Here is a 27797-nt window from a genome sequence, read left to right as displayed (position 1 = left end):
AGTAGCTCTTCACACCTTGTTCGCTGCTGACTTGTAGAACATAATCTGCTGTCCGTTTGGGTGATGAAGTGGAACTCAGAAAGGAGAAGTTTAACGCATTGCTGAAGCCTAGGGTCCTGTCGAAGGTACCATGAACAGTACAGTAAATGTGTCCCTAAGGCTTGTTGGCTGATCCGTTGGCTTGTCGTGCATCCAGAAAACTCCATGTTCTCTGGTTATGCCCCTAGCAACCCACACACGATCCAAACCCTCAAGACTTGGACGGAGACTAGCTCTCATTACTACTATTTTCCTTTTAGACTGTCAGAGATGGGCTGTCTGCTTCACTATTTCATGCTCTCCTTATCTGCTTCTCTTTCCACCCATGGTAATTGAGGGTGGCTGAAGGCCAGTAAAAGTCCGGAGTGAGGGGGGGAGGTAGAGAGGAGGAAGAAGGACAGAAACAGAGGAGACAGAGAGACTTGCTGGAAAGGGCAGGCTTTCATTCAGCAGAGAAACATGTGCACTTCTCCTGAAATTCAGTTTGTGTAAACCCAGGGCTGGGAGCAGTATTGATCGCCGGCTCTCGATGAGAGGATTAACAGGAATTCACTCAAGGGATTGGACGCTTACTGGTAACTTTTTCTTGATTTTGTTCCATTTTTGTGAGGTAAAATGCTGTATTTCAGAATTTTTATAAATTCAATTCCAGATGCAACTGTCTTTAATTAGTAGACAGCTCAATTTAGAACCGATGGAGGCTGTAGATGATCCTTAAAGGAAACCTGCTGAGCTGATTTTAGTGTATCTCATTTATTTTCAGGTGTGGCGTGTGTTATAATGTGGGAACACAGTTCAGATTAGTAATAACTTAGTACTGTGTCAACGTTTATTCTAGTGTCCTCCAGCCTGTGCTGCTGCAGTTACATATTGAAGACATTAGGCTCAGTTATCAGTCCCTTGTTTGTGCTGCTGTTATGCAAAGAATGAATGGAATCATCCCTAGATTTTTCCTGGCCATTTTCACGTCTCGTAAAAAAAGGACATTTCTTTCATATTTCTTGAATCTGTGCAGCACACTGCCCAATGCAGCACGGCATTGCATGTATTGTACTGAAAGAAGTGGGAACTGTATGTACGTGAAGAAAAAAGAATCTTTGTGACCAAAAAAGAAAATACCTTCACCACATCTTGGACATGTTGGCTGAAAAGTGATAAGACACCGTATACGTTAGTGTTTTACAAGACATTACTTGACTGTTGGGATTAGTTGAACAGATTTCTAGGAAGTACAACTGATAGGGCTTTGCTTTCCCTTGTTGCTTGGAGAATTTGGCAGCTTTAAATCCCTGTGGTCTTGGCAACTGTTCATGCTAAACAGCAGTTGTTGTTCCTGGAATGGAACAACTTCCTTTTGCCAAATTTACAGCAGAAAACTTTAGGTCAGGTGGAGTTAAACCCTGTGGCTGCATTACTACGAGGCACAAAACAAACAGAAAAATATCTTTTAATATATTTTCATCAAGTGAAAAATTGTAATTTGAAGGGAAGTATAACTTGTTGAGCAGAAGATCTGTGGTCAGATACCGTGGTTGATGTCTGTGTTATGACTCAGTGTCGCCCACCCTGAACAAGTGAAATGTTATCTGCTGAAATGTGAGAAGAAATTTGTTCAGCAGCTTCCTCAACAGCAAATCCAGCTGGAACCAAAGTGTGATCAGTTCTGGACTCTCACATAAATTTTGATTGAATTTGCAAAGCACTGCAACAAACAACGGGCCCAATTGAGAATTAACGTCATGTGGTAGTTATCTGAAGCTAGAACATCTTCTTTCAAAGTCTTTTATGTCCATGTTTTACTTTATAATCACCATCACAAAAACCTGGAGCTGCAAAGAGTCTCAGCTGTCTCAATGAGATCAGGGATTAATGGAGTGTGATACTGCGACAGGGGTGCACCTGTTATTCCTGCTACATTATGTGTGCATTCCAGCTCTACGCATCATAGCTTAGCACGTGTAATGTTGCGTTTTTTATTCCTGGATGAAGGTTGCTTCCCTTCATCATGACTACATGTGTTTGGTCACAGTCCACAGGCGGAATTTCACTGTCTGATGGTGTAAATGAATGCCATGTGGCTCGAGCAGAGGTGTAGAAATACTCAGTTTGGGGAAAGTCAGTCGGGGGGAAAGTCATCCTGGCTGGACCCTGCCAGTGAGGGGGTTTTCCGACAAACTCCTCCAGCTCTCTAGTGGGGAAAAATTCTGAAGAAAACGGCTTGCACAACTATGGCAGCTTAACGCCTCCTCAGACTGTGTAACTGAGTTTACATGGTGGAAAAAGGCAGTCATGTTAAAGAGTGTGACCCTTCATTGGCTGCACAGTAATAACAGCATTTGGGAGGCCAAGGGTTATGTCCCAGCCACTGTTTCGTTGACCTTCACATGTCGCAATCAAAAAACAGCTAATAATAGGGTGCACAATCATTTCCTTCCTATCAAATTCCTTCCACAAGTCCTGTTTCTTATATTGTATGCAGCATATCTGGTCTTCATTTGCAACTTCTTCCTTTTGGGATGTCAGCAGTTTCTTTCTTTCATATGTTGGAAACGACTGTATAAGATAATTTGATAGAGCAGCCACAGAAACAACATAAATAATGTCTGTTTGCTCACACGCAACCCTCCAGCTGATTATCACCAAATGTAAACGACTCTTTTCATTGTTTCACCCGGTTCTTAATATCTCATTTCATCTCTAATTCCATGAGCATGAACATAACCATCACTGTACTCCACTATAATGCTACATGTTGTTTGCAGCACATGCAATGATACAAGTGTTCACCTGTTACTGAAATAAACATGCCATGCAACATGCCATTGTTTTGTATTTGACATTAATTCGATGTTAAAGGACAAACTCTGCATTGTGTCATGTGTTGCACTTGCCTTGATGTTGCTTCATTAAAATCTGATGGGATTTTAATGAGAACAGATTTCATAATTTGTTCAAATGACTAAAAAATGGTCCTCTTTAGTTAAACGCTCACGTCAGCATGCTAACATGCCTACAATGACAATGTTGACATGACATGATCTTTAGCAAATATAATGTTTACTATGTTCACCATCTTATTTTGGCATATTAGCATGCTAGCATTTGCAATAAAACACATGAGCATTAGCACAAAGTATGCAAATATCATTAGTTTTGCAGGCATTTGGTCAGAAACCAATGTATCGTACTAATTGAAATTGTGAACCGATGAGTAATCCATCAGGATACATGATAAACATGGACTTAAGTACCAAATTTCATGGCAATCTGTCCCGTAGTTTCGGAGTCCTTTCATGAAAACTTCAACCACTTTTCCCCCTCACTTTAATAAAGTTATTTGTATCACTAAATACATAAAAAAAATCAAAAGTTGCCAATGTGCTTTGTTGTACTGATGGAGGTGCCAGATCAATAAAACTCTCTCATGGGATATTTTGCAGGATAATGATAAAAACATTTAATCTGACAATCACATAACATTGAGGTTGTATTGGAGTGCAGCAGAGACATGTCAGTAAGCAGTAAGCCACACAGTCAGTGCAGGTGTAGGATTTGGAGCCTTAGGGCTGGGCACAGTGAAATCATTACAGTTTGAGTCAAGTCAGGTGAAACAGTCAGATAAAGCATGGTTTAAGGGCAAAACGTCAGAACAAGGCTGTGTCGGCAGAGCAAATAAGAGGAGCTGGAGGGAGTTGAAAAGTATGGAGGCACACCAAAAGAGATTAATCACATGTACAAATTGTTTTACTAACATCTTCCCAAAATGTCGGTTTCAGTTATGTTCAGACTTGCCAACGTTTTGGAACATTTTACCAGGATGTAAAATGATCTTAATCCATGAATAACACACCTGGTGACATAACTACTCAATGGCTTTAGCAGCATGTGACAGTAACTGGTTAAAATTACTTCATCCGGGGATGGGAAGGAAGGTATTACAATTTGAGATGAGAGAGGAAAAGTGTAGGAGGGGAGCTTTTCTGGGCAGGCATGTTGTATTCGGGCCAAGGGTGGGCAGAGATTGGCAAATGGCAACAGATTTGAGGAAACAGCTGATAATCCCACAGGAAATGGTGAGAACGTGTGTAAGGGTAGTTGTGGTCAGGGGTTCAGAGACTTGTTTATTTTGTAAAGCTGACAGTGCCATGTGAGGATGTGGTAGATGAGGCTTGAAAGGAAAATGCTTAGGTGTACAGAGGCGGTGGAGTCTGTGCAGCAGGACTGGAAAGATAGAGTGTGCTGCATAGAGATTGGATGCAGAGTTCAGAGTAATAACTAATGGAACGTGTAAGTGAATTAGGGATTTGTGGATAGTAGTGTCTGTAGCAGAGAGAGGTAGGGATTTATAAACTGATCAACAACAACATTAAAACCACTGACAGAATGTTTGGATACTGGCATTCATGTGGATGACACTTGACATGCACTACTAACCCAAACACTGGACTGGACCCCCAGCACGACAAAGCTCCCTGCCACATCAGAAAAACTGCTCAGGAATGGAGCCAGGTAACTTGACAAAGAGCTCAAGGTGTCAGCTTGGCCTCCAAACTCCCAGAACCCAATCCGATCAGGCATTAGTGAGATGTCTGTGAACAAGTCCAATCCATGGAGGCCTGATCCTGGATCAGACTTGGCTCTGACCTGTCAAGGCATGGTCACAGGACCTCTTAGATCATCTTGTGGTGTCCTGCACGATGGCGTTGGTGACAGATCCTTTTATTGGCCATCAGGGAGCACCATAGCCATCAGGGGGTGTACTTGGTCTGCAACTGTGTTTGAGTGGGGGGTTCTGTCAAGTGGCATCCACATTGAATGCCAGGAACCAAGGTTTCCTGGCAAGATACTTATTGTTATTTACTTCACTTGTCAGTGTTTTTATTGTTCTTGCTAATATCCAATGGGATATCAGTGACCCGTGACATACAACTATGTGATATCCAGGGTGTAGTGGTTAACAACCAGTGCTGCCATTTTAACGGTCCTTAACATGGCTAGTACCTTGTATGATTATTTTGCTCGGAAGTTTTGTGTCACCTACATGTGGCTACCTACACTGGAAAGTATCCCCCGCAATAATTTGTTATTGTACATGTATGTAGTCGCCTATCAATGTCTGTGCTTTTAGATTAATATAATTTGACTAAAATGTAAAAGCTGCCAAAAAACAATGTAATGATCGGTTTTAATTTTAAGAAGGAAATAGTTACATTTTATGTTGGACCTTCGGATTGAAACATGAAAGGCCAGACAATTTAGTTCTCATATTAATTGTTCAGCATCTTTCTCTTTCATTTTGACATTTGGCATACAGTATTGTTAGCACCAAGTTAGCTTGTATGTGCACACTCCTCTGTACTAATGTCTATCCTGCCAGGCTTCTGCAAAAGGCACACCTCAGTTGATGAAAAAACCAAAAAAAGAAACTGTGTCCAATTCCTGGTGCAAAACGCTAAAGCTTTGTCCTGTACAGTTCGTATTAATCAATATCATATGCATCAAGCAGGCTATGACCAGACCTGAGTCACTGAACCTAACCAAAAACAATATAAATGTATATGTAAAACATTTTTGAAAAAGGTATCACAACACATGATTACAGATTGAATTTGTGCATGGTCTTCCTGTCATCGTGCTTCAGTCCTACACATCCATACAGGCTTAATAAGATCACTATCATCTATCAATTTTGGTGCATCATTTAGAGAGACACCACAACCTCAAAGCACAAATGCTGCTAATTCGCATTTTTAAACAATGCTTGAATCATTTATATTTGAATGATTCATTAACAGAGCAAAAACCCTTTATAGTTACTTATGTGTGAATGTGCAGGTAGTAAGAGTCGTGCTGTAAGATTATAACCTCAAAGCGTTTGGAGAGTATGAGCCACAATAAATGGGAACTTAACATCTCAATTCATGGAAACAGTTAAATAATGAACAATGGTCTCTGGCATTACCGTCTGTCAAGGCAAGAATAACACAAGGACCACATGTCACAAATGCTTGCATTGTCCTTTTCTTTTTCCCTGCAATACAAAGCATGTTTTTCCCTTTCCCTGTAGGTGCACAATTGGAACTTGGTACTGCTGCATAATGGGTTACAAAGCGACATCCATGCATTGTGTCTTAAGATGCCTGTGCTTCATGCTTCTCCATTTGTTTAGTGCCGCTCAAGATGAAGACATAAGAAGTAAGAGTGCTTCTGTCTTCATTTTCTCACACTTTGTTATGCTTGTTGTCCATACATTAAAAAAACTGTCAAATGCATACAACTGGCAAAGGTGATTTTAATGTAGTCTAAATTAATTTTACCTATTCCAACGTATATAATGTGATCTATTTAACCAGTGCTTTTACACCGCTGACTGTTTACTTCCTGTCTGCTTCAGGTTGTAGGACCGCACCATGTGATTTGGTCTTTATTCTAGACGGCTCATGGAGTGTTGAAGATGTCAATTTTGAGATAGTGAAGCGATGGCTTGTCAACATAACAACAAGCTTCAATATTGGACAGAAGTTTACCCAGGTTGGAGTCGTCCAGTACAGCGATGACCCCTTTTTAGAGATACCTCTGGGGAAGCACTCCTCCACCAAAGACCTCATCAAAGCTATGGAGAACATTGAGTACATGGGGGGAAACACAAACACAGGGACAGCCATTAAGTTTGCTACAGACAAACTGTTTGGCCTTTCTGAGCGTGGCCCCGCAGGCGTCTCCAGAATTGCTGTTGTCCTCACAGATGGGAAGTCTCAAGATGAGGTTTTGAAAGCAGCAGAGGCAGCAAGGAAAAAAGGAGTAATTCTGTTTGCAATTGGTGTTGGATCTGAGACAGAAGAGGCCGAGTTGAAGGACATTGCAAACAAGCCATTTTCAACTTACGTCTTCTCTGTTGAGGACTACAAAGCAATTTCAAGGATCATACAGGTCATACGACAGAAACTGTGTGAAGGTAAGAAATTGCTGATCTAAAAGTGTTGTTCTAAGGAAACATTACTTGACTGTTGGGATTAGCTGAACAGATTTCTAGGAAGTACAACTGATAGGGCTTTGCTTTCCCTTGTTGCTTGGAGAATTTGGCAGCTTTAAATCCCTGTGGTCTTGGCAACTGAAATATTACCCTCATTGCAGGATCACTGGTGTCCCTTATTTCATACTACTCCATTATTCTCCTGTGATTCTTTTTGTCATTATGTTTGTCTTTTTTTTCTATTTCATTGTGTTTGTCTATTGCAGAGACTGTTTGTCCAACAAGAATTCCTATTAATTCCCGTGATGAGAAGGGTTTTGATATTTTGATGCATCTCAATTTGGCCAAAAAAGCAAAGAAGACACAAGGCGCATTTTATGGAACTAAGGCCTATGAAGTGACATCTCGTGTCGACTTGAGTGACGCTACACGGTAATCATCTTGCTTTTCCCTCTTGATCATCAACCTTGTAATTACAAGTTCACTGACTTCTACATGTGGTCACGTAGGAACCTTTTTCCTGATGGACTGCCTCCCTCATATGTTTTTGTGGCTACACTGAGGTATAAAGGATCAGTGGCAATGGAAGAGTGGGACGTGTGGAGAATACAGACTCGTGATGGAAGACCTCAGATGGCGGTGACTCTAAATGGACTGGACCGCACTGTCATGTTCACCACAACCAGTAAAGCACCAAGTGGAACTCAAACGGTTACATTTTCACAACAGACAGCAAGGGTACAGTATCATTATTACCTTTTTGAAATAGTCCTAAAAGGCCACTCCTCAGATTTAATACATTAATATCAGTTTACTTTTCAAAGAGAACACTGCTCAGCCCATAATGTCCTCTCTAGATCTTTACAGCCTTAGTCTGATGCGCCAGATGGTTTAATATAGAGAACCATCTGGGAAATTGTCCTTGGAAACTGTCTGAAAAAGAGCAGGTGCTTTAAAGAAATACTTGGCAGGTGAGTAGATGGACAACCTGTCTATCAACATTGATCACAGGCTAACCTCAACCATTCAGAACAGCAGTAGCTACCAGCAGGAGCTTGTTGGTAAATCAAACTCCTGCTTAAGCCATCAGTAGCTTTGCAGGGTGATGTTTCTCTGAAGAAATGCTTCCAAGTTCTGACACAGAAGACGCTGTAGCAGCTTCTACACTAAAATCTTTAGAAGCCATGGTTGTTGGATTCAAAACTAACAGCTGATTCTCTTGTTTGTAGTAACATCTAAATCTCACAAGTAGCTGCCAGTATTTCCTTATAGAACTCTGAACCAATGTGGGTCGACCATATTGCATGAAGCCTGGCAAGACTGATTCTCAAAATCAAGTGTTTACCTAATCTCACATATCCAGTAGAGCTCGTCCACAACGAAAGAAAATTAAGACCCATATTTGCAACCCATTTGCACCCATTTTTGTTTGTGTCGACATCTTGTGTTTGTAGTATAAGCAGTCACCAAGAGGCAGCAAAGGAAAAGGTCAGCTAACAGAGCATAAAGAGTCTGCATATGGAGGAGGCTGACAGAAATGGATGTGTCAAGCACATGCAGACCTTCACCCAGGACACTGCTGTTTGTTTTCTTGTGGGAAACAAAAAGTCAACACAGACTTCTTCTAACTTCCACTTAAAAGTTGTGTAATCTATTTCATTGCAAACCAAAACATGATCTTTTCCTTAACCTAACCAAGTACTTTTGGTGCTGAAACCTAACCAGACTGCTGTCACTGGTATTCTCCAAAGGTCATATAGGGTAGGCTATGTCGTTTTGGTAAGAGTCACATTTATTGCTTTGGGAGTTATTGGAAATTGGCCTATACAGTCACTTAGGTATGAGAACATTTTGATGTGTAGGAGATTTGTCTAGTCTGTGAAAAAAAACCCTGGTCATGTCGCTATCTTTGCTTGGGCTTGAGGGTTTTTAAACAGAAGGCTGGGGAGTTTCAAAGGTTTTGTAGGATGAAAGGGTCAAATAAAGAGACACTGCTGAGTTGCCTTATGGGAAATGCATGATCCAGCATTTTTAGAGCTTTGCCTGTAATAAAGAAATATCTCAGCCTCTATTGATCTGACTTTGAATCTGTCTCTTGTGAGTCTCCCAACCTTATGAAAGTACAACGCCTAGTTGATGGAGTACACCTTTACTAGTCTGATTCATGCATTTATGCCGTCGATTCTTAGTATGAATTCTTGTAGTACATTTTGGTATGGCAGCCGCCCATTTTGAAGTGTAAAAGTCACCTAGTATTAAATTATTCTTTTATTTTTCTCATGTAGTGCAACTCTGACAGAAACTTTTTACATCAATACACCTCTGAGGCTTCTTTCTTTCTTTCTTTCTTTCAACCACATAATACTTGTTATGTAACCAATCAACCCTAATCCTCCCATTATCACATCATATGGCTTGTATCAGCCTGTCGAGCTCCAGAAGTCTATTTAACCTTTACAAAAGAAAAAGCCATTGCGCATGATTGGCATATTATGTCCTTGCACTTGAAGAAGTGAGATATAATTATACTCCTTTAGACAGGCTAAAGACTCTCTCTAATGCAGTGAAAGACTGCAGTACATTTATATAAACTGTTGTTTCTCAAAGGAAACTAAAGACTATACTATATTTAAGACCATGAGGATTAACTGTTAACTGCCATTATTAGGTCACATGGCTGCTTCACAACTGTGGCTTCATAATATTGTATTGTCCAGGTTATAACACATGAACAACTCCTTCCGAAGCATAGACTATCTTATTGGTTGTTTTTTAGTGTCTATTACAGTACACTGCACTGATGTACCATGATACTAATGACTATTTCCTGTTATTCGTCTTTGCTCAATTCAGCTGTTTGATGAGAAATGGCACCAGCTGCGGTTGCTGGTTACTGAAGAGGATGTGACTCTTTATGTTGATGACCTGGTACTGGAAACCCTGTCCCTGGAGCCTCCTGTTGGCATTTTCATCAATGGAAAAACCCAAGTTGGAAAATATGTCAGTAAGGAAACGACCGTGCCAGTAAGTTTATTAACAACCGTATTTTAAGAAAATGCATGTTGTTTGGTTCCCAGAGAAATAATCCAGCAGTACGTCAACTGACTATAGAAAGAGGGAACGGTTGTATTTAATGAGGAGCTGAGCGAACTCTGTTCTGATATATGTTTTAAACGGCATCACACATTACTGAACAGTTTATTGCTGCCTCCTGTGAGACATGCTTAACTCCTTGGATAATAAATCCTTGGCAAAAATTTGCTTTTTTCTCCACACGGTCTTATTAATCTTTGTTTAATTTGTCTCAGTCGGCACATTTTGCACCAAAATGTTGTATTTGTTATAAATCATAATTGTGCTGTGCTGTAATTGACTCTGCAGAAAGCCATGTAGATTGCAGTTTCTTGGACATGGATGCAAATACATTGCTGGAAACATAAAACAACATTTTAATGTCATGATAACGACATGGCAAAGAAGAATAACTGCTGCACAATGCATGCTTTTTATTCTTATGATGATTGCACCTTTTATTATGAAACAATAGCACAAACTGACCTTTTAAAACACCTTAAACACATGTAAGCAATTAAGCAGGTTTGGCATTGATGCATTTTTGGCCATAGTGATGGTCAATGAAATAAAATACATGTAAAATAAATCATAATCAAATAAGGCAACAATTTCTAAACTTAAACCCTTCGCACACCTAGCTGTGTGTGATTATATCTACAAAGCATAATTTAATCACTAACGGCATTATGTATCATAAGAAATAATATGAGAGGAAGAAACAATCCTTTGTTTGAAAAGACAGAAACAACAGACATAATTAATTCATGACATTTACATCTCTTATGCCAGCCAGTATGTGGCCACATCATTATAGCTGCGGAAATTAATATGAGCCACAGCTTGATAGTAAATGTTATTGTGTGCACTGATCCATTGTTACAAGGATCATGTAGTCTGAAGCCATTTAACAAAGTGAATGTGCTTATGTACTATCATTTCTGGATAAACACACATGTAATTGGAAACAGATTCTACACCAGAAACAACCACAACGCAATTTTTGAATAACATTGAATGGGCACGAACCATGAGACCAGATCAAACATTTTTATCATGTTTAAAGCCACATTGCCATTACTAAAATGTAAACCATATTGTTTAAGACTGATTAATGCGCCCAATCATGCAGCCGTACTTATGTTTTCTCAAGGCTTGAAATAATAATGATAATACAGCAAATCACATGTGAGGATCATCCATCTGCTCACATGGTAACTGAATTGAAACAATCTATGGGACAATCTGGAGCCATTTCACCACCAACATCAACAAAATACAAAATGACCGAACAATAGTATGATGTAGATGCAGAGCACTTCCAAACAGTGAGGGGGGGTCTGGCAACACGTAGCTGCTCAATGTGGGTACTTATCTTTCCTTTTATAGTTATACAATAGCCATTTAAATTCATAGGTGGCAAAGCACTGATAAAACAACTAAATGTTGCAAAATTACCCCCATGTTATTTGTGTGTTTTCATAGCTTGTTGTCTCCCAACAGCAGATGTTGTGTTTCAACCAAAAGGGTTCATATCCTTTCTTTTTTCCCTTCATGTTTAGTTTGAAATACAGAAACTTCGCATTTACTGTGACCCTGAGCAGAACAACCGAGAGACTGCATGTGAAATACCTGGAGTCGTAAGTAGAAGAGTCGGCTTGGCGAGCAACAAAGATAAATCTTCTTCTCACCTACTTCGCACCTTGTCCAACTACATCTGTTTCTGCTCTGAAACGCACTGCGCAATTTCATCATCAGTTAACTCCACAGCTCGCACTGCATGGCATAAAATGATTCTAGCCTTCTTTTTCATCAGTACAGTCTATTGTAGTATTGTGCTGTGAAAGTGTAAACTCAGCATATTCAGTTTAAGTCACATCTGTTTATGCATAAAATCATTTGTTGGAGGAGGATCGATGGCTTAGATTCAAACATTCTGCACTCAGTGTATTTTTTCCATCGTCTGCTGGCTCAAAATGTGTTTGTAAAGCAGTGGTTCATTGTTTTGTTGGCTTAGAATTTGCTACAACCAGAAGGATCACGCCAAATTACTTTTCCTAATGTGGTGCTGTAAAATAAAAATACCAAGAGACAAGATGAGTAGCTTAAAATTACACATGCTTGCCAATTACCTCTGCTTCTTTCCTCTCTGTGTGCTTTGAAATGGTTCGTTCCCAATGTAATCACAAAGTTGTTTGGAGGATCAGATGCCTCTCTGGGAAAAAATGTCACAACGATTACAAAACAGAAAGACACCCAGCTTAAAGTGTACGTTTGAAATAGACCTACTTATTCGATGTAAAGATTAACTTACATAAATAGTTTCTAAGTAAGTTAAATGTAACCTGAAAACACTTAAGATTTCAGTATTAGATTATGTCAACTTTACAAACATTTAACCATTATGGTTCCTAATTTTCTAAGTGACCATTAGAACACCCTGCAGTGTTCTAATGGTGAAACATGTTCGAGGTGACATATCCACTTGTTGTTTTGTCCAACCAACAGCCCTAAACCCCAGATATCCAGGATACAATCATAGAAGACAAAACAAACCAGCACCTATACACATTTGAGAGGCATTAACCAGAGACTATTTTCTTAGAAAATTATTCAAAGTGATTAATGGATTATTAGATTTTTGTCTTATGACGTACTGATCAATCTACATATGATATGTATAAAACTGGATTTGTGCTCAAGTATGCCTTTGTCTATTATCTATTAGAGCTTCTTTTTGTTCGTTACAGTGTTCAAGCATTGCTGATTACATTGAACCAACTCAAGAACCTTGTGCATGTCCTCCTGGACCTCCTGGACTTCCAGGAATAAAGGTCAGTTATTTGAAAGAAAGTTTTCTCTTGAAGTGATCTTTTATTTTTACTCTTCTGTCTTTTTTTTGTATATACAGCACTTAATGCTGAAAACAAGCCTCCAAGCACACACTATGCTGTGAGCTTTCTGATAATAGAGTCTGTTCCTGGTTTGGCACAGAACTCAACGGCTCCTCTGTGTTCAGTCAGTTAAATATTTACTTTACGCATAGAAAAATAGCTTAATCTTTAGCAATTTTGGTTTATGTGTAAACTCAGGAATGACATAGAGACTAAATGGCCTCTGTTGCGAGATAATGCACAAACTTCCCTTTTCTTATAGCTTAGCCTTGAGGAAATGTGTGTTGAATTCCCTGGTGATGTCTAAATGTGGCTCTCTGTGTTGGAAAACTATGTGAACCCTGACACATGAGGTTGCACTTTACCAATAGGTCAAATCCAACTACACTCATTACAGCCTGTAAACACGAATGTCCTTAATGGCACAAACACTGCTTTGTGGGTTTTAGCACATTCATCTCTTAAATACAGTTACCAGCTAAAAAGTTTCACAAAGTATAGATGTATCAACGGGCCTCTATTCTCAAGTTAGGCAGATTGCCAAGTAAGTAAGTTATGGTAAGAGTTGTAAGACCCTGTTATACTGTACTGTTTGCATAAAGTAAACCAGACCTCTGACTAAGATAAACACTGGCTAGAATGGAAAATGACCAAAGTAGGGAATAAAACCTACGTCTCCGTCTTTATTGATCATAAGGCATCAACCAAATAATAGCTCCGGTCATAAAAGCATTTACACGAGTACCTCAGAGAGATATTACCTTAGCAACAAAACTCTTTGTTAATAAAACCTACATGGGTTCGGGCATGTTTGTGTTTATAAGATCACCGCTATGCTTTTACTACAGTTACTAATAGATCCAAAATGTTGGGACCATTGCTGGCTTGCAGATGTTCCTTATAACCCCACAGAGGGCCCAAGAGCATCTTACATTAGATGAACCAGCTTGCTCAGCATGGTTTATGGATAATTAAATCAACACTCACTGCCTGAGAAAGCACATTGTTACCAGAGATGTTTTAAATGGATTTATGCTGGGTGGCGCGACTGCTGAACACATACGAAAAACTTGTTTCAGTTACACGTGATTGAGAGACTTTCTTCCATTTTCTTTAGGGGGAACAGGGAAACGCTGGCAAACCTGGTCAGCCTGGACCTACTGGTGCTGATGGTAAGCCTGTGAGTACTACATAGTTCAATATACAAACATACAGAACATAAATGCCAAAAACACAGCAGCAGTCACAGTAACCATCTCAGATAACGCCAAAAACCAATTGAGTTAATGTATCCATTAGGTCATGAAAATGTCTGCTCGTTAATTCTATGTGGTCAAGACTGCTTCAGAATGTTAAACACAGTGGTAAATGTACTTATTTACTTATTTTTCCAATGGGTAAATAACAAACATCTCTGATTTTACCACTGGTGGCAGCACGGTGGTGATTTTCTGTGATGAAAAGCATCCAAAAGTGAACCACATGTTGTACAGCATGATCAAAAATGCAGAGAAAGAATCCACCCCGCAGCCTCAGACCACTTAGAGGACATGCACATATTCAAATGTTTATCCACATGTGTGTATCTTCTGTCTTTTTGTTTTAATGTGAAGGGTATTCCTGGCATTAGAGGAAGCCCAGGGCTGCCAGGTCCACCAGGAGTAGAGGTAAAGACAATTTCACCTAATATACTTGTACATTAAATTCATCATCAGGGATTTAAATTTTAAGATGGTTTCCTTTGTTACCTCTGTTTACTTCTGTCAGGGTCCACGTGGGCCAGATGGGTACAAAGGCGAGCAAGGGAGGCCTGGTGTTTCGGTAGGAATGTTCAATAGCACATTTGTAGCTCAGTCGGTTTCATTATTGTGCTGAAACACTAATTTGTGATCATTACAAGTCAATTTTGTTGACCGTTTGTTCTTTCAGGGTGAGAGGGGTATGCCTGGATTACAAGGACCGCCTGGAAAACCAGGAGAGAAGGTGCTGATTAATTATTCAAACACGGTTACTTCATCTCTGCTTGATAATATAATATCCAGATGTTCTATACAGGGAAACTAAAATTTAACTTGCTGACTGACCAAAGCTGAGAGAGAGCTGCTTTCCGTAGGAAAACAAGTGGTCATTAAAAAGGACAAAGCACACTTTGAATCGTCAAGGTAAATCTTGTTTTTATGAGATCAAATGTAGGATTAACAGGAAATCCCTGCTAAACACATCAACTTGAGCCGTTTGAACATCGTTGCATCAATCACTCTGGAAACCACATGTTATGAATATAAAGCAAGATCCCTTGGGAGAGGAGAAAATACAACTTCTATACTGTGGGACAAGAGCTCTTTGCAGAGAGCATGAAGGCCACCAGAGAGCTTTTAAATCTGTTCATATTTCCTAACTTTTGTTCTGCCCTTTAGAAGGCTCAAGCTGTTGTACTCTATTTGCTATTTTTAGGGAGCCAGAGATGTGTCTTGTTGAATGTTTCACATCCTGCCTTGTTTTTCTCTTACCTGAAAATAAGCAACCAAGTGAAAATGCAGGCAGAGTCAGCGACACAGCTTGAACATCACTGCCAGTAGTAAAACCTACCATGCTGGCACTTTGCAGTTCAGCCATCCATTTTACTGTGCTTTCTTCATACTGTACATCTCCACGCTCGTACAAGTCGCTGTTGTGTGCTGTGATGGTGGATTGTACTTCGGCTCAACAAACGATTTCAGCTTGTTCCTCCACAAAGCTCAAAGGAAGCATACCCCAAGTCAATTACAGAGATGAGCAGGCAAATGTTATCTGCCTTAGTGGCATCACAACACTGAGCGATAACATTACTGGCAAATGAGATGATGAGATTGCCTGTTATCTCCTTGTGCTTAAAGCTAGGGTTGGTAATACTGTAGAAACCAGCAAGAGGAAGATGCATTTCGCAAATATCCAACCAAAAACTCCCATCTCCTCTCGTCAAGACTTGAGCTTTAGGTGGCCAGCTGGGATATGTGTTGATGGCTAGTTCACTACTTTCAACAAGCTCTCTCAGCTTTTTTAATTCTTATAAATGTATACATAAATTAACAACTCAGATGAATGCTAGTCATACATCACAAGCAAAATAGAATGTATTTCAGTCCGAAGAGGCTGTTACTGCTCTTTGCCGTGGCTGTCTGCTTTCTTCTAACTGGATTCAGCTGCTGAATGACAGGCTCAGGGTCGGTCTACTGTGAGTGCAACACATTTCAGACATTGTCTCAAGTCTCATTCACATGTCAGAAAACATCTAAAATTATCAGAATAAATGTCGAAAACTAACATGGCTAGTGATCGTGTTCACTGTTGTTAAGATAGGATGTTAATACTGAGTAATTTAGGCTGCGATTTCTCTGTCATTCTGTACAACTAGCTCACTTAGCCTTAGCAATCTCTGTCGCAAGACGAAGAGAAATGTCTCAAGGCGAGCTGTGTGGAAGATTTTGATTATATGGAATGAGTGCCAGGCAGAGTTAACGCAGGTAGTCAGGTACGTAGGTAGATAGGCAGAATAGCCATCAAAACTTGTCTTTTGAACTCAATGAAATGTTTGGACAGGCAAAAATAGAGGCCTGCAACATCCACAGGCACCAGATTGTTATTTTTTCTTTCTCAGAGCATTTGATTTATTGACCCAGCTGTAATTGTCTATTGGTTCATGATCAAACTAGTTAGCTTGATAACTGCCTCTCACACTTTTCAGTCACACAGACTAGAAAAAAAAACTTACATGCAGTTGATGCTGCATGGAGTAACAGCTTTCAGGATAACAATTTGGAAGACAGCAAAAGCATATGGACAAAGCACTTGTGAGATTAAATCTGTCGGCTGCCACAGTGAGCCCTCAGAGCAAACTGAGACAATAATCGCTAATAGTCCAGGAGTTTGTGCTCAGCAGGTTTTAGACCTCAAACTCAGTCACAGCAGCATTGAGCATTAGCCTGACAGTCCTACAGATTCATGCAGAACTTTCTCTTGGCTTTGATCACTTTGAGGTTAATTTGAACAACATTTCGCATTGAGTGTTATTTTGAGGTACAGTGAGGTAATTCATCCTCTCTAGGTTGCATCACCTCTGTCATTACATCCCACAGGGGAGTGCTGCCAGTTGGCTGACGTAGAGAACAATCCAAGTTGTTAATGTCATGTGTTTGAAAATTGTCACAGCTGTCTGCAGACACATATGAGCACCTGGAGCAAATATTCCTGTGCCATATGTCCCATTATTCCAGCTTCACTAAGGATGTCCAGGATGTATGAGAGTTTTTACTAGTTCCTTGATTAGTTTAACACGAAGACACAACAGGAGATTGCCCCACTGAAGATTTATTGTATCTTATACAATGAATCTTATCTCATTTCCAGTTATAATCTAAACATGAAAGAACCATGACTTTTACTGGTCTATTAAAATCCCACAATAAGACATCTAATTAATGGAAATTGTTTGAGGCATCAGGAATGACGAGATGAGCGTCCAGACGGTGCACTGCTAGTAATTTTCCATCACTTCTTTGAATGCAAAACAAGCCACTCCGGAGAAATGTTGTTGATTGTTGGGTCTCATTCCCATATTGTCAAAAGCCAACACCTTGTTGGTATTCAGACTGAGCCACTAGACTGGCGGTGAGCCCAAAGCATCATATTTGGTCATAAACCAACATACTGGACATAATAAAAATTTCACCTGATCGTTGCTGATGCAAAGCCAGTGCATCATCAAGGGTATTACAACTCATCCTGAGGTGACCATGGCTTATTTTGAACCAACCATTATGGCAATCCATTCGGAGACCATGAATGCCTGTACAAAAGCTTGTCACACTCCACGTAAACACTGTTGAGATATATCACTCCAGATCAAAGTGGTGGAATGACCAACCGACTGACTAAACACTGTCATCAATGGAATCAAGCTGCTTTCATAAGTAAAACATTCTCCTTTATATGTAAAAGTCAAGGGCTCAGATGCATTTGACTCCTCCACAATTCAAACTGGAATCATTCACCATGCAACTTTAAATTATTCTTTGTAGGAGCCAAGTAAAAATTATCCAAAATCCAAGATCTATGCACCACAGAACAATGAATGGAGATCTTGAGGTCTTCGACTAGCAGCAAGGCACTTAAACTCTGAAAGTTGGAGGGAATCCTAATCTCGTAGAGAATGAGATTTTCTTTGGATATAAACACATTTACATCTACCTTTCCAAATTGTTTCCATATTGTAAGACCACCCGTGGCTGTAGTCTCATTTTCCTGGCATAGGATCTAGAGAACAGAAACACTAGATGTCTGCTAAATTAGGTCAGAGGTACAAAATTCAAGGACACAAGAATAAGAAAGACCAAAAATTAGCTATGTTTGTGTATTCACAGTCTGTGATATTGGTTCATGACCACAATCATCCATCACCTTTAAAGGAACATTTTATTACTAACTACGTGTTCATGCAGTCTGTGCCATTGAGTCATATAGCCTGACTTCGGGAGTGAGCAAAGCCCCTTGTTGCATCTGTATACTGAAAGAAGGTTTTCCTGTATACCTGAGATGTGCAAACACACCTGTCATTGCTCACACTACCTATGTAAACAACTGCCCATGTTTTCCTGCGTGACATTGTCATTTGCAAGGACAAATTAGGCACAAGGGTTATCATTTGTCTTCCAGGACTGTAGCTTTGCTGCCCCAGCCACAGCACTTCCAGTCAGTGGCACTGTAAGCCTCTTAAATCCCTTTTGCCGTAGCTCATTTGTTTTGGACTGAAATTCCACTAGCAAACAGAACTGTAGCAACCACAGCTGGAGAAAAAATTTTATGAGATATGTTTTGATATCAGTGGAACATGGAAACATGTTTCTGGCACCTGTTTGTTCACTGAATATTGACTTCAGCTAATATGAACTAAAGAAACTGTCTACACTTCGACCAACATGTCTGCTGTTTCAAATGAAGCCACAGCAAAAATGCTGTCATTCACCAAAGTCTCTGAACCAGCCAGTGATAAATACGTAATTTGGCCTCAGTCATTTGTTGCCTTGTGACCTAATTTGCATTGTTTTATGCAAAAACTGAGAAATAAATTATGTAATGTCCCGCCTTGTTCCAAATGCTGTTTCTTATTCAGTAAATCTGATAAAACAGTGACGCATCTTTCCCTCAAGTTTGGGCAGTATTCCACAGATACGTAAGTAACATCTACTTCAAGGTCCAACAGTGCAATTTTAAAAGAAAGAATGATGCAATGAAACACGTCACCCGCTGAAGTTTCAGTCCAAATAGTTACGAAATGTATCGTCTACCCCCTGAACAAGACCACTGCTGACTAATGTCAAACACTGGCTGCATATTTGTGACTGTGCAGACTTAACATTGAGTATATGAAGTGCTTTTATTCCACACTGTATGAGCTGAGCCTTCTGATCTGACTGACGAAGATGGATGATCCTGTCAAACCGCTGTCTGAAAGTTCAGATAAGCCAAGTCAGGTAAGACCACAGACTTTAGGAACTTGTTTAAGATTGCATCTAATGATCATACCTAAATCTTCTCACTTCAGGGCTCAATTGGATCCCAAGGAATTACAGGGTTACCGGGAAAAGCTGGTCAAGTGGTAAGGCAACCAAAAACAAGTTCAGTCATTGACCACAACAAAAGCAATATAACATGTTTAACTGGATGATGTGGTGTTTCCAGGGTGAAAAGGGAAGTGTGGGACCTCCTGGGCCACCTGGTTATCCAGGAGAATCTGTATGTATCAAAACAATTCAGAATAAAATTCAGGGATTATGTGCCATTATATTCATGTGTAACATCCTTCCCTCTGATTTCAGGGCCAACCTGGGAGAGATGGAAAAGATGGATTTCCAGGAAGACCCGGTGAAAAGGTCTGTTTGTTTTGACAGTGCATGGCAGTACGCTACAAATCTCATTCAGGATTAGGAGTAAAATAAAGGCATGAGGCTTGCTAAGGGTGTGCATTCTGAACAGGCTTTGCTGTTACCAGAAGTTGTGTTGTTGATGTTTGGCAACCATGGAAATGTAGTCATACAGTGGGGGACACCCTTATCTTTTTCCAAACCACATTTGACATATTTTGTGAACATCAATGGTGTTTTTCATCCTTTAGATAGATGTCTGTTTAATGAATCCAATATGACATGTAAAAAGCGACAGCGATGTGTATGTAGGGCTCATCACTAGGAGTTTGGATGAAAATTAAATAGATTCATGTATTTGTTTCCCTGATGTATACAGGGAGAAGCTGGGGCCAGTGGGTTTCCTGGTGTGGATGGGAGGGAAGGCCATCCTGTGAGTCATAATCAAAGACATTACTCATTGTAAATGTTTGGTATTTTGTTGGTCATTTGAGCCATTACTATTGTTTTACATCTTTGAGGATTTGATGCAAATTGTGCATGAGTGAAATTTATAACATACTGTCATACTGATTCAAGATTTAAACTTTTCAGGAAAGCATGAAAGCAATTTATGCATGTGGTTCTTTCCATTATGGTTTACAATGTTCTTCTCAGACAAACTGTAGCTGACATGAAATAATGCTGTAAATTACAGAAGACTTAGATTCTGTACAAGAGCTAACTTTATGGATCAGGCAGTGTTGCATCAAAATGTTTGTTAGAGTTGTAAGACTGCAGTGTATTCACATTCTGTCAGCAGTACAGAGAGAACCCCTGACAGCCAGTGAATAAGGGGTATTTCCCCTGTAGTTCATCCCAGGATAACCCTGTTATGTAACGAGCAGGCTCGGGCTTTAATCGAAGGCAGTGAAAGTAACCCGTCGAGGGAATGCTATGGTGCTCTGGCAAATCTGTTTAAGGAAGAAAGTGTTTCAACTGGGAAGCCACCCCACTGATCATGATTGTAAGCGTGGTCCAAAACTTTGTGACGGGTCTACACAAAGATGAGTCAGTTGCTCCACAAGGCTGTAAGCCATTTTCCCCCACCAGAACAATAGAGTTTGCAATGTCTCCAAGGAGACAGGATTAGTACTGTACTTCCTCAAGTTAAAACAAGATGAAGTTAACACCTGAGTGTTACAGGGATTTCTTCACCTATAGGTTACGTGCGATTGCCTGGGTGGCTCTATCTATATTTCCGTCTCTCTGCATGCCTGTGGTCTAATCTATTCACTATGCACATATGTTACTCAAACTTCAGTCTGAGGCAACCACTAGGCATCTGCAAGTATTTATCTCAGAAAGAAATAACTAAAACAAAAAACTAAAGAGGCTTTCCAGGGTAGTGTTGAGCCGCATAAGCTTTTTTTTTTCAGTGAAAATTGAAAACCAACTACTTCTTCTATTATTGCATTTATCAGCAAATAAAACATGCACAGTTCAAGTGCAGGTTATATGATTCATGCAAGGATCCTACGGTTTGGCAGAGATTTCTGCACAAAGCGACATAGCTTAAAGGACATGAAATGAAAGATTCTTTTTTCAGAGTAATAATATTAGCAAAATCATTAATAGCAAGAATTTGGGCTCAAAAAGCCCCCAAAACATGTATCCACACATTTCCTGTTTGCAACTAGAAAAACCCTAACTGGGGAGTGTTACCATGTTGTTAGACATTCTGGGTGCAATATGTCAGCTCAATCAGTTGGTTTTATTTAGCAGTTGGCTACAATGGTTACTGACATGATGAAGTAATTATTTCACTGTCAAAGGAAGTAAACTGGAACTTGTTTCCACTCTCAGTTCAGAAACACTGCATATGAAAACATATGGTTTTGTTATTTCTACTGAACATTGTAAACATCAAGCAGTATATAATGCCAATACATATTTGACACATTAATCAGAACTGGACTGATGAACACACAGGAACATTACAAACAATTCCATGTCATGCTATTCTTTTTCTTTTTTTGGCAATATCAAATATGTTGATCTGCAATAAAGTATGATCTGTTTCCTTTTTCCCAGGGTATGCCTGGATTGCCAGGAAGTGCAGGCATGGATGGACAAAAGGTAAGCTCCTGCCTATAGGTAACAAGCACCTATTGTAAATGAAAACTAAACGGATCAATGGTCTTGCAACACTGTGTGATAATTCTGACATGATACTCATTTAAGGGGGATACTGGTTTGCCTGGACTCAGGGGTGTCAAAGGCTCGACTGGAGCACCTGTGAGTTAATTATTGTTGGACTACTCATGTAAAGGTTCAATGCACGCCAAACTGTTCATATTGAATCTGAAGAGTTCCCAAACAATTTCTTTCTCTTCCTGTAGGGTGAGATGGGTTTACCTGGTGCACCTGGTTTAAAAGGATCAATTGGACCCAAGGTAATCTTTTGTCCTTGTTAGAAAATGTTCTTTGAGCTTCTTCATACAGCTGCAGTGCAAAGCTACAATGGAGCTAAAAGAAGTGAAGACTGACTTTCATCTTACCAACAGACATCAAAAAGATTTAAGACAGTCTTTAATATGGATAAACTGTGCTATTAATATAAAGCCAGTTTATCCCTCTCCATATCCCTGGGGCTGTGAGCACACCAGCTCAGACTGTGACCCAGTAAAGTCAATACTGTGGATCAATCCACACGAGCTGGCATTAGCAACCGACAAGCGGAAGGGCGAGCCAAGTCATGATTTAAGTTGAGTCCAAGCACAATGTTGTACAGTTATACAGCTGCTAACAAGTACGACGGATCACAATGCCGTGATCTTACATGACATCAAGCAGACTCCCAAGCCCATTATCGTCCAGCCTATGCAAAACGCATTTCAGTGCACAGTGTCATCAGTTTGGATTAAGTAAAATCTTTTAAGCTTTCTAACCACAGAGGCTAATGGAATCAATAGAAAGCAGCTTGGGTCAGCTGCACGTCATGTTCTGTTTGGTCACTGTATTTCGAAAATACCCTTTACCCCAAGTAACAACGATCTCCTGGCCGCACTACGATACTAAATTAAGCGATGAGCGGGCCTTACTGCTTTCGTCAGTGGAATTTTACTGGAAATGTAAGCAGTCTTTGCTTTTCTGGTCTGGACGCTCTGTCTCCTAATCACTTTTCATTAGCTGATCTGTCTTTAACAAGCCAATGTGTATTGGTAAATGGCACACAAGTGAAAAGCTAGTTTATGGACGGACAGGCAATACTTTGATTTCATGGCTGAACTTCAGACTGCAATTACTGAGTCCTGTTCAACTGGAAAAGAAAGCAGACGACTAGACACAATTAAATATTAAGCTGCAAGACCTCATGAAAATATGCTGCAGTCCAGTCAAAGATACAGTATGATGTGGTTTGGATGTTGTGTTTTCTGTAACGTAAGATGTGTTTTATTTCTTAATCAAGGGTAATAAAGGCGAAGGTGGAAGTCCAGGTATACAAGGAAAACCAGGGCCTGCGGTATGTTTCCATTTAAATAATCTAATATGAACCTGTCTGGTGGACAAAGTGTTTTTTCTTTTAAATGATTGATTTTAAACTGAATACTATTAAAGGGGATTGCAGGAGAACCAGGAAGTGCAGGTCAGCCGGGGCACCCTGGCATGCCAGGCCTTAAGGGCAGCAAGGTATTTCTACTATAATCTTTTTCTACCAGTAAGGTAACACTGACATCTCTCCTACTTTCATTCAATTGTCAGTATTTACCCTGTCTCAGATATTATAACCTCTGTGTCAGCAATATGACTAACATCAACCCCTATCTTAGAAATATAGACGTTTTTTTTCCAAACACTTGCTTACTCTGTGTTAATTTTGGACATTTATGCAAAAGATACTTAAACAAGCCAGATGTGAGGTGTTTTCTGTGTGATACAAACTACAAGGGTGTATTCTGGCACTACTTTTCCTAATATTTTTTGGAACTTGTTCTTCCGCCATTAAATATACAAAAATGTTTTAATCTGCATCTTCATTTTCTATCAGGGACAAAGAGGAACAACAGGAGACAAAGGAGAGATGGTAAGATAAGAGACAAAGTTCATCAATGCTTACTTACACAAGCATACCATGCTGTGATTGTTTTGACCTTTGTTAAACTAATCGGGACTATCAACTCAATTTGAGAGATTTATAGCACAATACCAGCTGTAGATTAAAAAATTAGTGTAACTTATTAGCATCAGATTTCTGATTCAGATACACTAGACAAATCACTCCCATCTATCTGTTTGATTAAAAAACAAAACACACAGTTGCACTCATCCAATGAATTCAATTCATATTATGCTAATTTTCAGTTTCATACTTTTATTTGGGGGTCCTAGTAGAATAAGTTTACATACTTTAATTTTCAAAAAACACATTCATTTCTTTGCTCCAGCGTCCCTTTACACACTGTGTCTTGAACACTCCGTTTGAGCCCCTGAGTGAAACATCATTCCTCTGTTCAATCTTTGATGAGAGTTGCACATACGGATTAACGGGCAGGATGTTGCCAATCAGAGGCATACCTCTGATCGGGTCATACCGAACAAGGTAGTGTGATTGAAAATAACACTGCTACAGCTGGTAACCTTGGCTGCGGTACAGCAATATATGCTGCAATATATTTGTAACATATAAATCAATCAATAAATAAATAGATTTCTCAATTCATTTAACATAAAAATACATACCTACTGGAATTATTTTTAGATAGGGGTACATATACATATATATGTAATATATGTCTATATACATATGGGGTACATATACATATATATATATATATATATACATATATATGTCCCCCTATCTAAAAATAATTCCAGTGGAAATAATGATATCAATTTGACTATGGGTCTGGAAAATGATGATGTGTCAGCTGCATTTTGTCTTTTGGAATTATAACTGGATGTTTGCCGCTCTGATGACTTCCAACAGAGTTTTCTCCATTACACCGAACTGAATCAATTTCAAGTCATGAACACAAAGTCATCTCTGGAAAGCATGATCATCATAATTATGTAATCAAACTTAAAGGGTGTTAATGTGTTGCATTTAGAACACATTAACACCCCTAAATACAGCTACAAAATTTACCATTGGTAGATGTTTTATCCTGCAGTACTTCTACCATACCATACACTGCACAAGCAGCATAGATTAATTTGTATGCTTTCATGACATCAATTGAATTATTTTCCTCCCAGGGAATCAAAGGTGAAAAAGGAGAGCATGGTCGACCAGGGGAACATGTGAGTGCCTTTCATCAGCTTTGTTGAATGATGAAGATTATTTTGTTGTTGTGCAAATTAAGCTTAACCTGGAATTTACAATGTATCACCACTTCCTTTAAGAATAGTCCATGTCTGTTATTGTAGCTTCCTTTTAAATGTGGATAGCACCACCATGTGGTCATTTATTAAAAACTTTTAATCATCTCTCAACTTCTGAATTTAACTCTGAGGCTTAGCAACAAAATATTTTTTTCTTGAAGCTCTTGGTGCAATACATATGTAATTTCTATTTCTATATAGACGATTTTCATCTTGCTTCACATTTAATTTTTAATGTTTTACTACTCCCTGAAGTTCTTGAAGGCCTATTTGACATAAAATATCAACATTTAAGGATTGTGCAGCCTTGTTGGAGGAATCTTCTTTCTGAATATTTACTAGTATAATGACTGATCCTGATTTTCATCGACAGGGCTCCATTGGTCCAATGGGACTTAAAGGAGAGGTATGTTTAGCTAAAAGGCATTGATCACGGTATCTCTATTTAACCACTGTGTGTATTGCTAACTGGGGTGGTATTTTGCCAGAAAGGGTCAACAGGGGACCAGGGACAGAGGGGTCAACAAGGTCAAATGGGACTGCCTGGACAGTCGGGTCAGTCAGGCCCACCTGGGCCCCGAGGGCTGACGGGGGACACAGGTTCACCTGGCCCACCTGGACCTGAAGGAAGATCTGTATGTGTGCCACACATTGTGCTGACACCTTTAATGTTGATGATTGATGATTTACTATGATGTTATATCTGATATTGACTAACATGATGGAGCAGACTGTCACTGAAAATCCACATGATCCATCACTTTTTTATTCCAGGCAGCTATAATGTCGGACAATCATATTCGGCAAATCTGCAGAGAGGTTCTACAGTGTGAGTAACAATAGAGACAGGCTGATGACGTTTTTCTGTGTATTTTCAAAACACATCTCAAGTCTTTTTCTTGTCAATTATCCTAGCGGAGCTGCCTTTATTAATGCTGGGCAACCAGCAGGGTGGCTGCACCAGATGTCACACTCGGCCTGGATCTCCTGGTCCTCCAGGCCAAACTGGGCCCCAGGGACTCAGAGGTCTTCCTGGAATGAGTGGCCCGATGGGGCAGCCAGGCCATCCTGGTCGGCCAGGGCACCCCGGTATTAATGGGCTCAAAGGTAAAACCAGCTTCAGAGCCAACAGTATGTTGTTAAGGCTGTTTTGCAGGATGCTCAAGAATGTCCACTTGTCTTTACAGGAGAGCCAGGTCTTGATGGTGAGAAGGGAAACCCTGGTCGAACCACCATTGGAGACCAAGGGCTACCTGGGCCTCCAGGTAAATTTAACACCTGTGGTAATTTTTCAGTTTCAGAAAACAATGTGGAAGCTGATTAGACACGGCATAAAGATTTCTGATATTTAATGCCACCTGTTACTTCTGTGTACTGTTCCTTTGAGCTGTTCAGTAGTATTTTCATCTCCACAGGTCCAATGGGTCCCCCGGGATACAGTAGGGCAGGTCCTCCAGGTAAGCCTGGATCCCCTGGTTTAAATGGAGCAGAGGGTAAACATGGTAATCCTGGCATCCCTGGTCAGCCTGGGGTGTGTGATCCATCCATGTGCTATGGTAGCATGATGAGGCGGGATCCTTACAGCAAAGGGCCAAACTATTGACGTAACGCAGCGTCACTACAGGCACCAGTCTGGAGCTGATGTGGAACAAACAGCCATTCTCAGGAAGATCTCATCTTTACAGTTTCTCTCTGTCGTGGAAACAAAACGGACCTCTGCTAGCACCCTTTATGTGATCTCAGACAGTCAACAGAACTAGATCCCTTCACATTTTCTCCTTGGTGTTTGGTATTATTATTTATGTCTCTCTGAACATGCTTTGAGGTTCTAGTGGTGTTAAGAGGAATAATAACTGGCTCAATTTAATGCCTCTTATCTGAACACCTAGAATTATCGCATATGCATGTCTGGATCTCCCTCTGGCCAGTGTGGCTGGTACATTTTCCCATGTTGCCCCCTGGTGTTGCTTTGTTGCATGTCATTTTCTCATTTTTCACTGCACATTGGTTGGGTGCTATATGTTCCGTTCAAAAGAATACATAAAATTCCATGTTCAGTGAATTATTTCACCATAAAGTGTGTCTGAAATTGGCATATTTAGCACAAGACTGTGAGTTTGATTTCCTGTAGCTGATTATGAGCTGCTGTAAGCCCGTGTTCCTTAAAGTCTTCAGTTTGTTAAGCCCTTAACCCTTTTACGGCATCCTTTTTCAACAGCTACTACTGTGTATTACCCAAGATAAATTAATACTTTCCCCTTTTTTACAATACACATTCCATCTGATGAAAATGTTTCACCATCTAGGAACATGCTGACATTTTAATTCGAGATTTAATGTCACTTATGTTCAAGAGGCTTACCTTTCATTACTGTAGCAGGTATTTTATTGTTATTTATAAAAGAGTCATAACTGTGTATTTCAGAAATGACATGTCGTAAACAGCTTTTGTAATGTTATTATGTTATGTGTTAAGGTGACGTTTGTATGAATCTTTCCTCTTTTTTTTTTTTTCACTAGAATTAAAATATCTTAAAGATTTGTGAACTCAGTTTT

The 27797-nt window shown here is 39.8% G+C and overlaps 1 protein-coding gene across 3 annotated transcripts; it reads left to right on the top strand.

Moving 5' to 3' along the window:
- Positions 1 to 261: 261 nt before the first annotated feature.
- On the top strand, positions 262 to 27717 carry col21a1 (collagen, type XXI, alpha 1). 3 transcript variants are annotated; one of them, XM_030441392.1, is made up of 29 exons: positions 266 to 614; positions 6107 to 6234; positions 6434 to 6994; positions 7279 to 7444; positions 7522 to 7750; positions 9866 to 10036; positions 11647 to 11724; positions 12835 to 12918; positions 14096 to 14158; positions 14592 to 14645; positions 14746 to 14799; positions 14908 to 14961; positions 19559 to 19612; positions 19696 to 19749; positions 19833 to 19886; positions 20257 to 20310; positions 21951 to 21995; positions 22101 to 22154; positions 22259 to 22312; positions 23329 to 23382; positions 23478 to 23549; positions 23908 to 23943; positions 25116 to 25160; positions 25615 to 25647; positions 25730 to 25876; positions 26016 to 26070; positions 26157 to 26348; positions 26429 to 26506; positions 26657 to 27717. In XM_030441392.1, exons 2-29 carry the CDS (start codon positions 6138 to 6140, stop codon positions 26842 to 26844), a joined length of 2880 nt encoding a protein of 959 aa, XP_030297252.1. In that variant the 5' UTR covers positions 266 to 614; positions 6107 to 6137; the 3' UTR covers positions 26845 to 27717. The 3 variants fall into 3 exon arrangements, 2 of the variants coding, with proteins under 2 accessions (XP_030297252.1, XP_030297253.1); XM_030441393.1 differs by lacking the exon at positions 6107 to 6234; XR_003986888.1 differs by lacking the exons at positions 26429 to 26506; positions 26657 to 27717 and having other exon boundaries at positions 262 to 614; positions 25734 to 25876; positions 26157 to 26243.
- The last annotated feature ends 80 nt before the right edge of the window (positions 27718 to 27797 follow it).

This window comes from Sparus aurata, chromosome 15 (assembly GCF_900880675.1).
Source record: "Sparus aurata chromosome 15, fSpaAur1.1, whole genome shotgun sequence".
NCBI lineage: Eukaryota > Metazoa > Chordata > Actinopteri > Spariformes > Sparidae > Sparus > Sparus aurata.
Note: the sequence above shows the minus strand (reverse complement) of the source record. Positions and strands in the feature narration are given on the sequence as shown.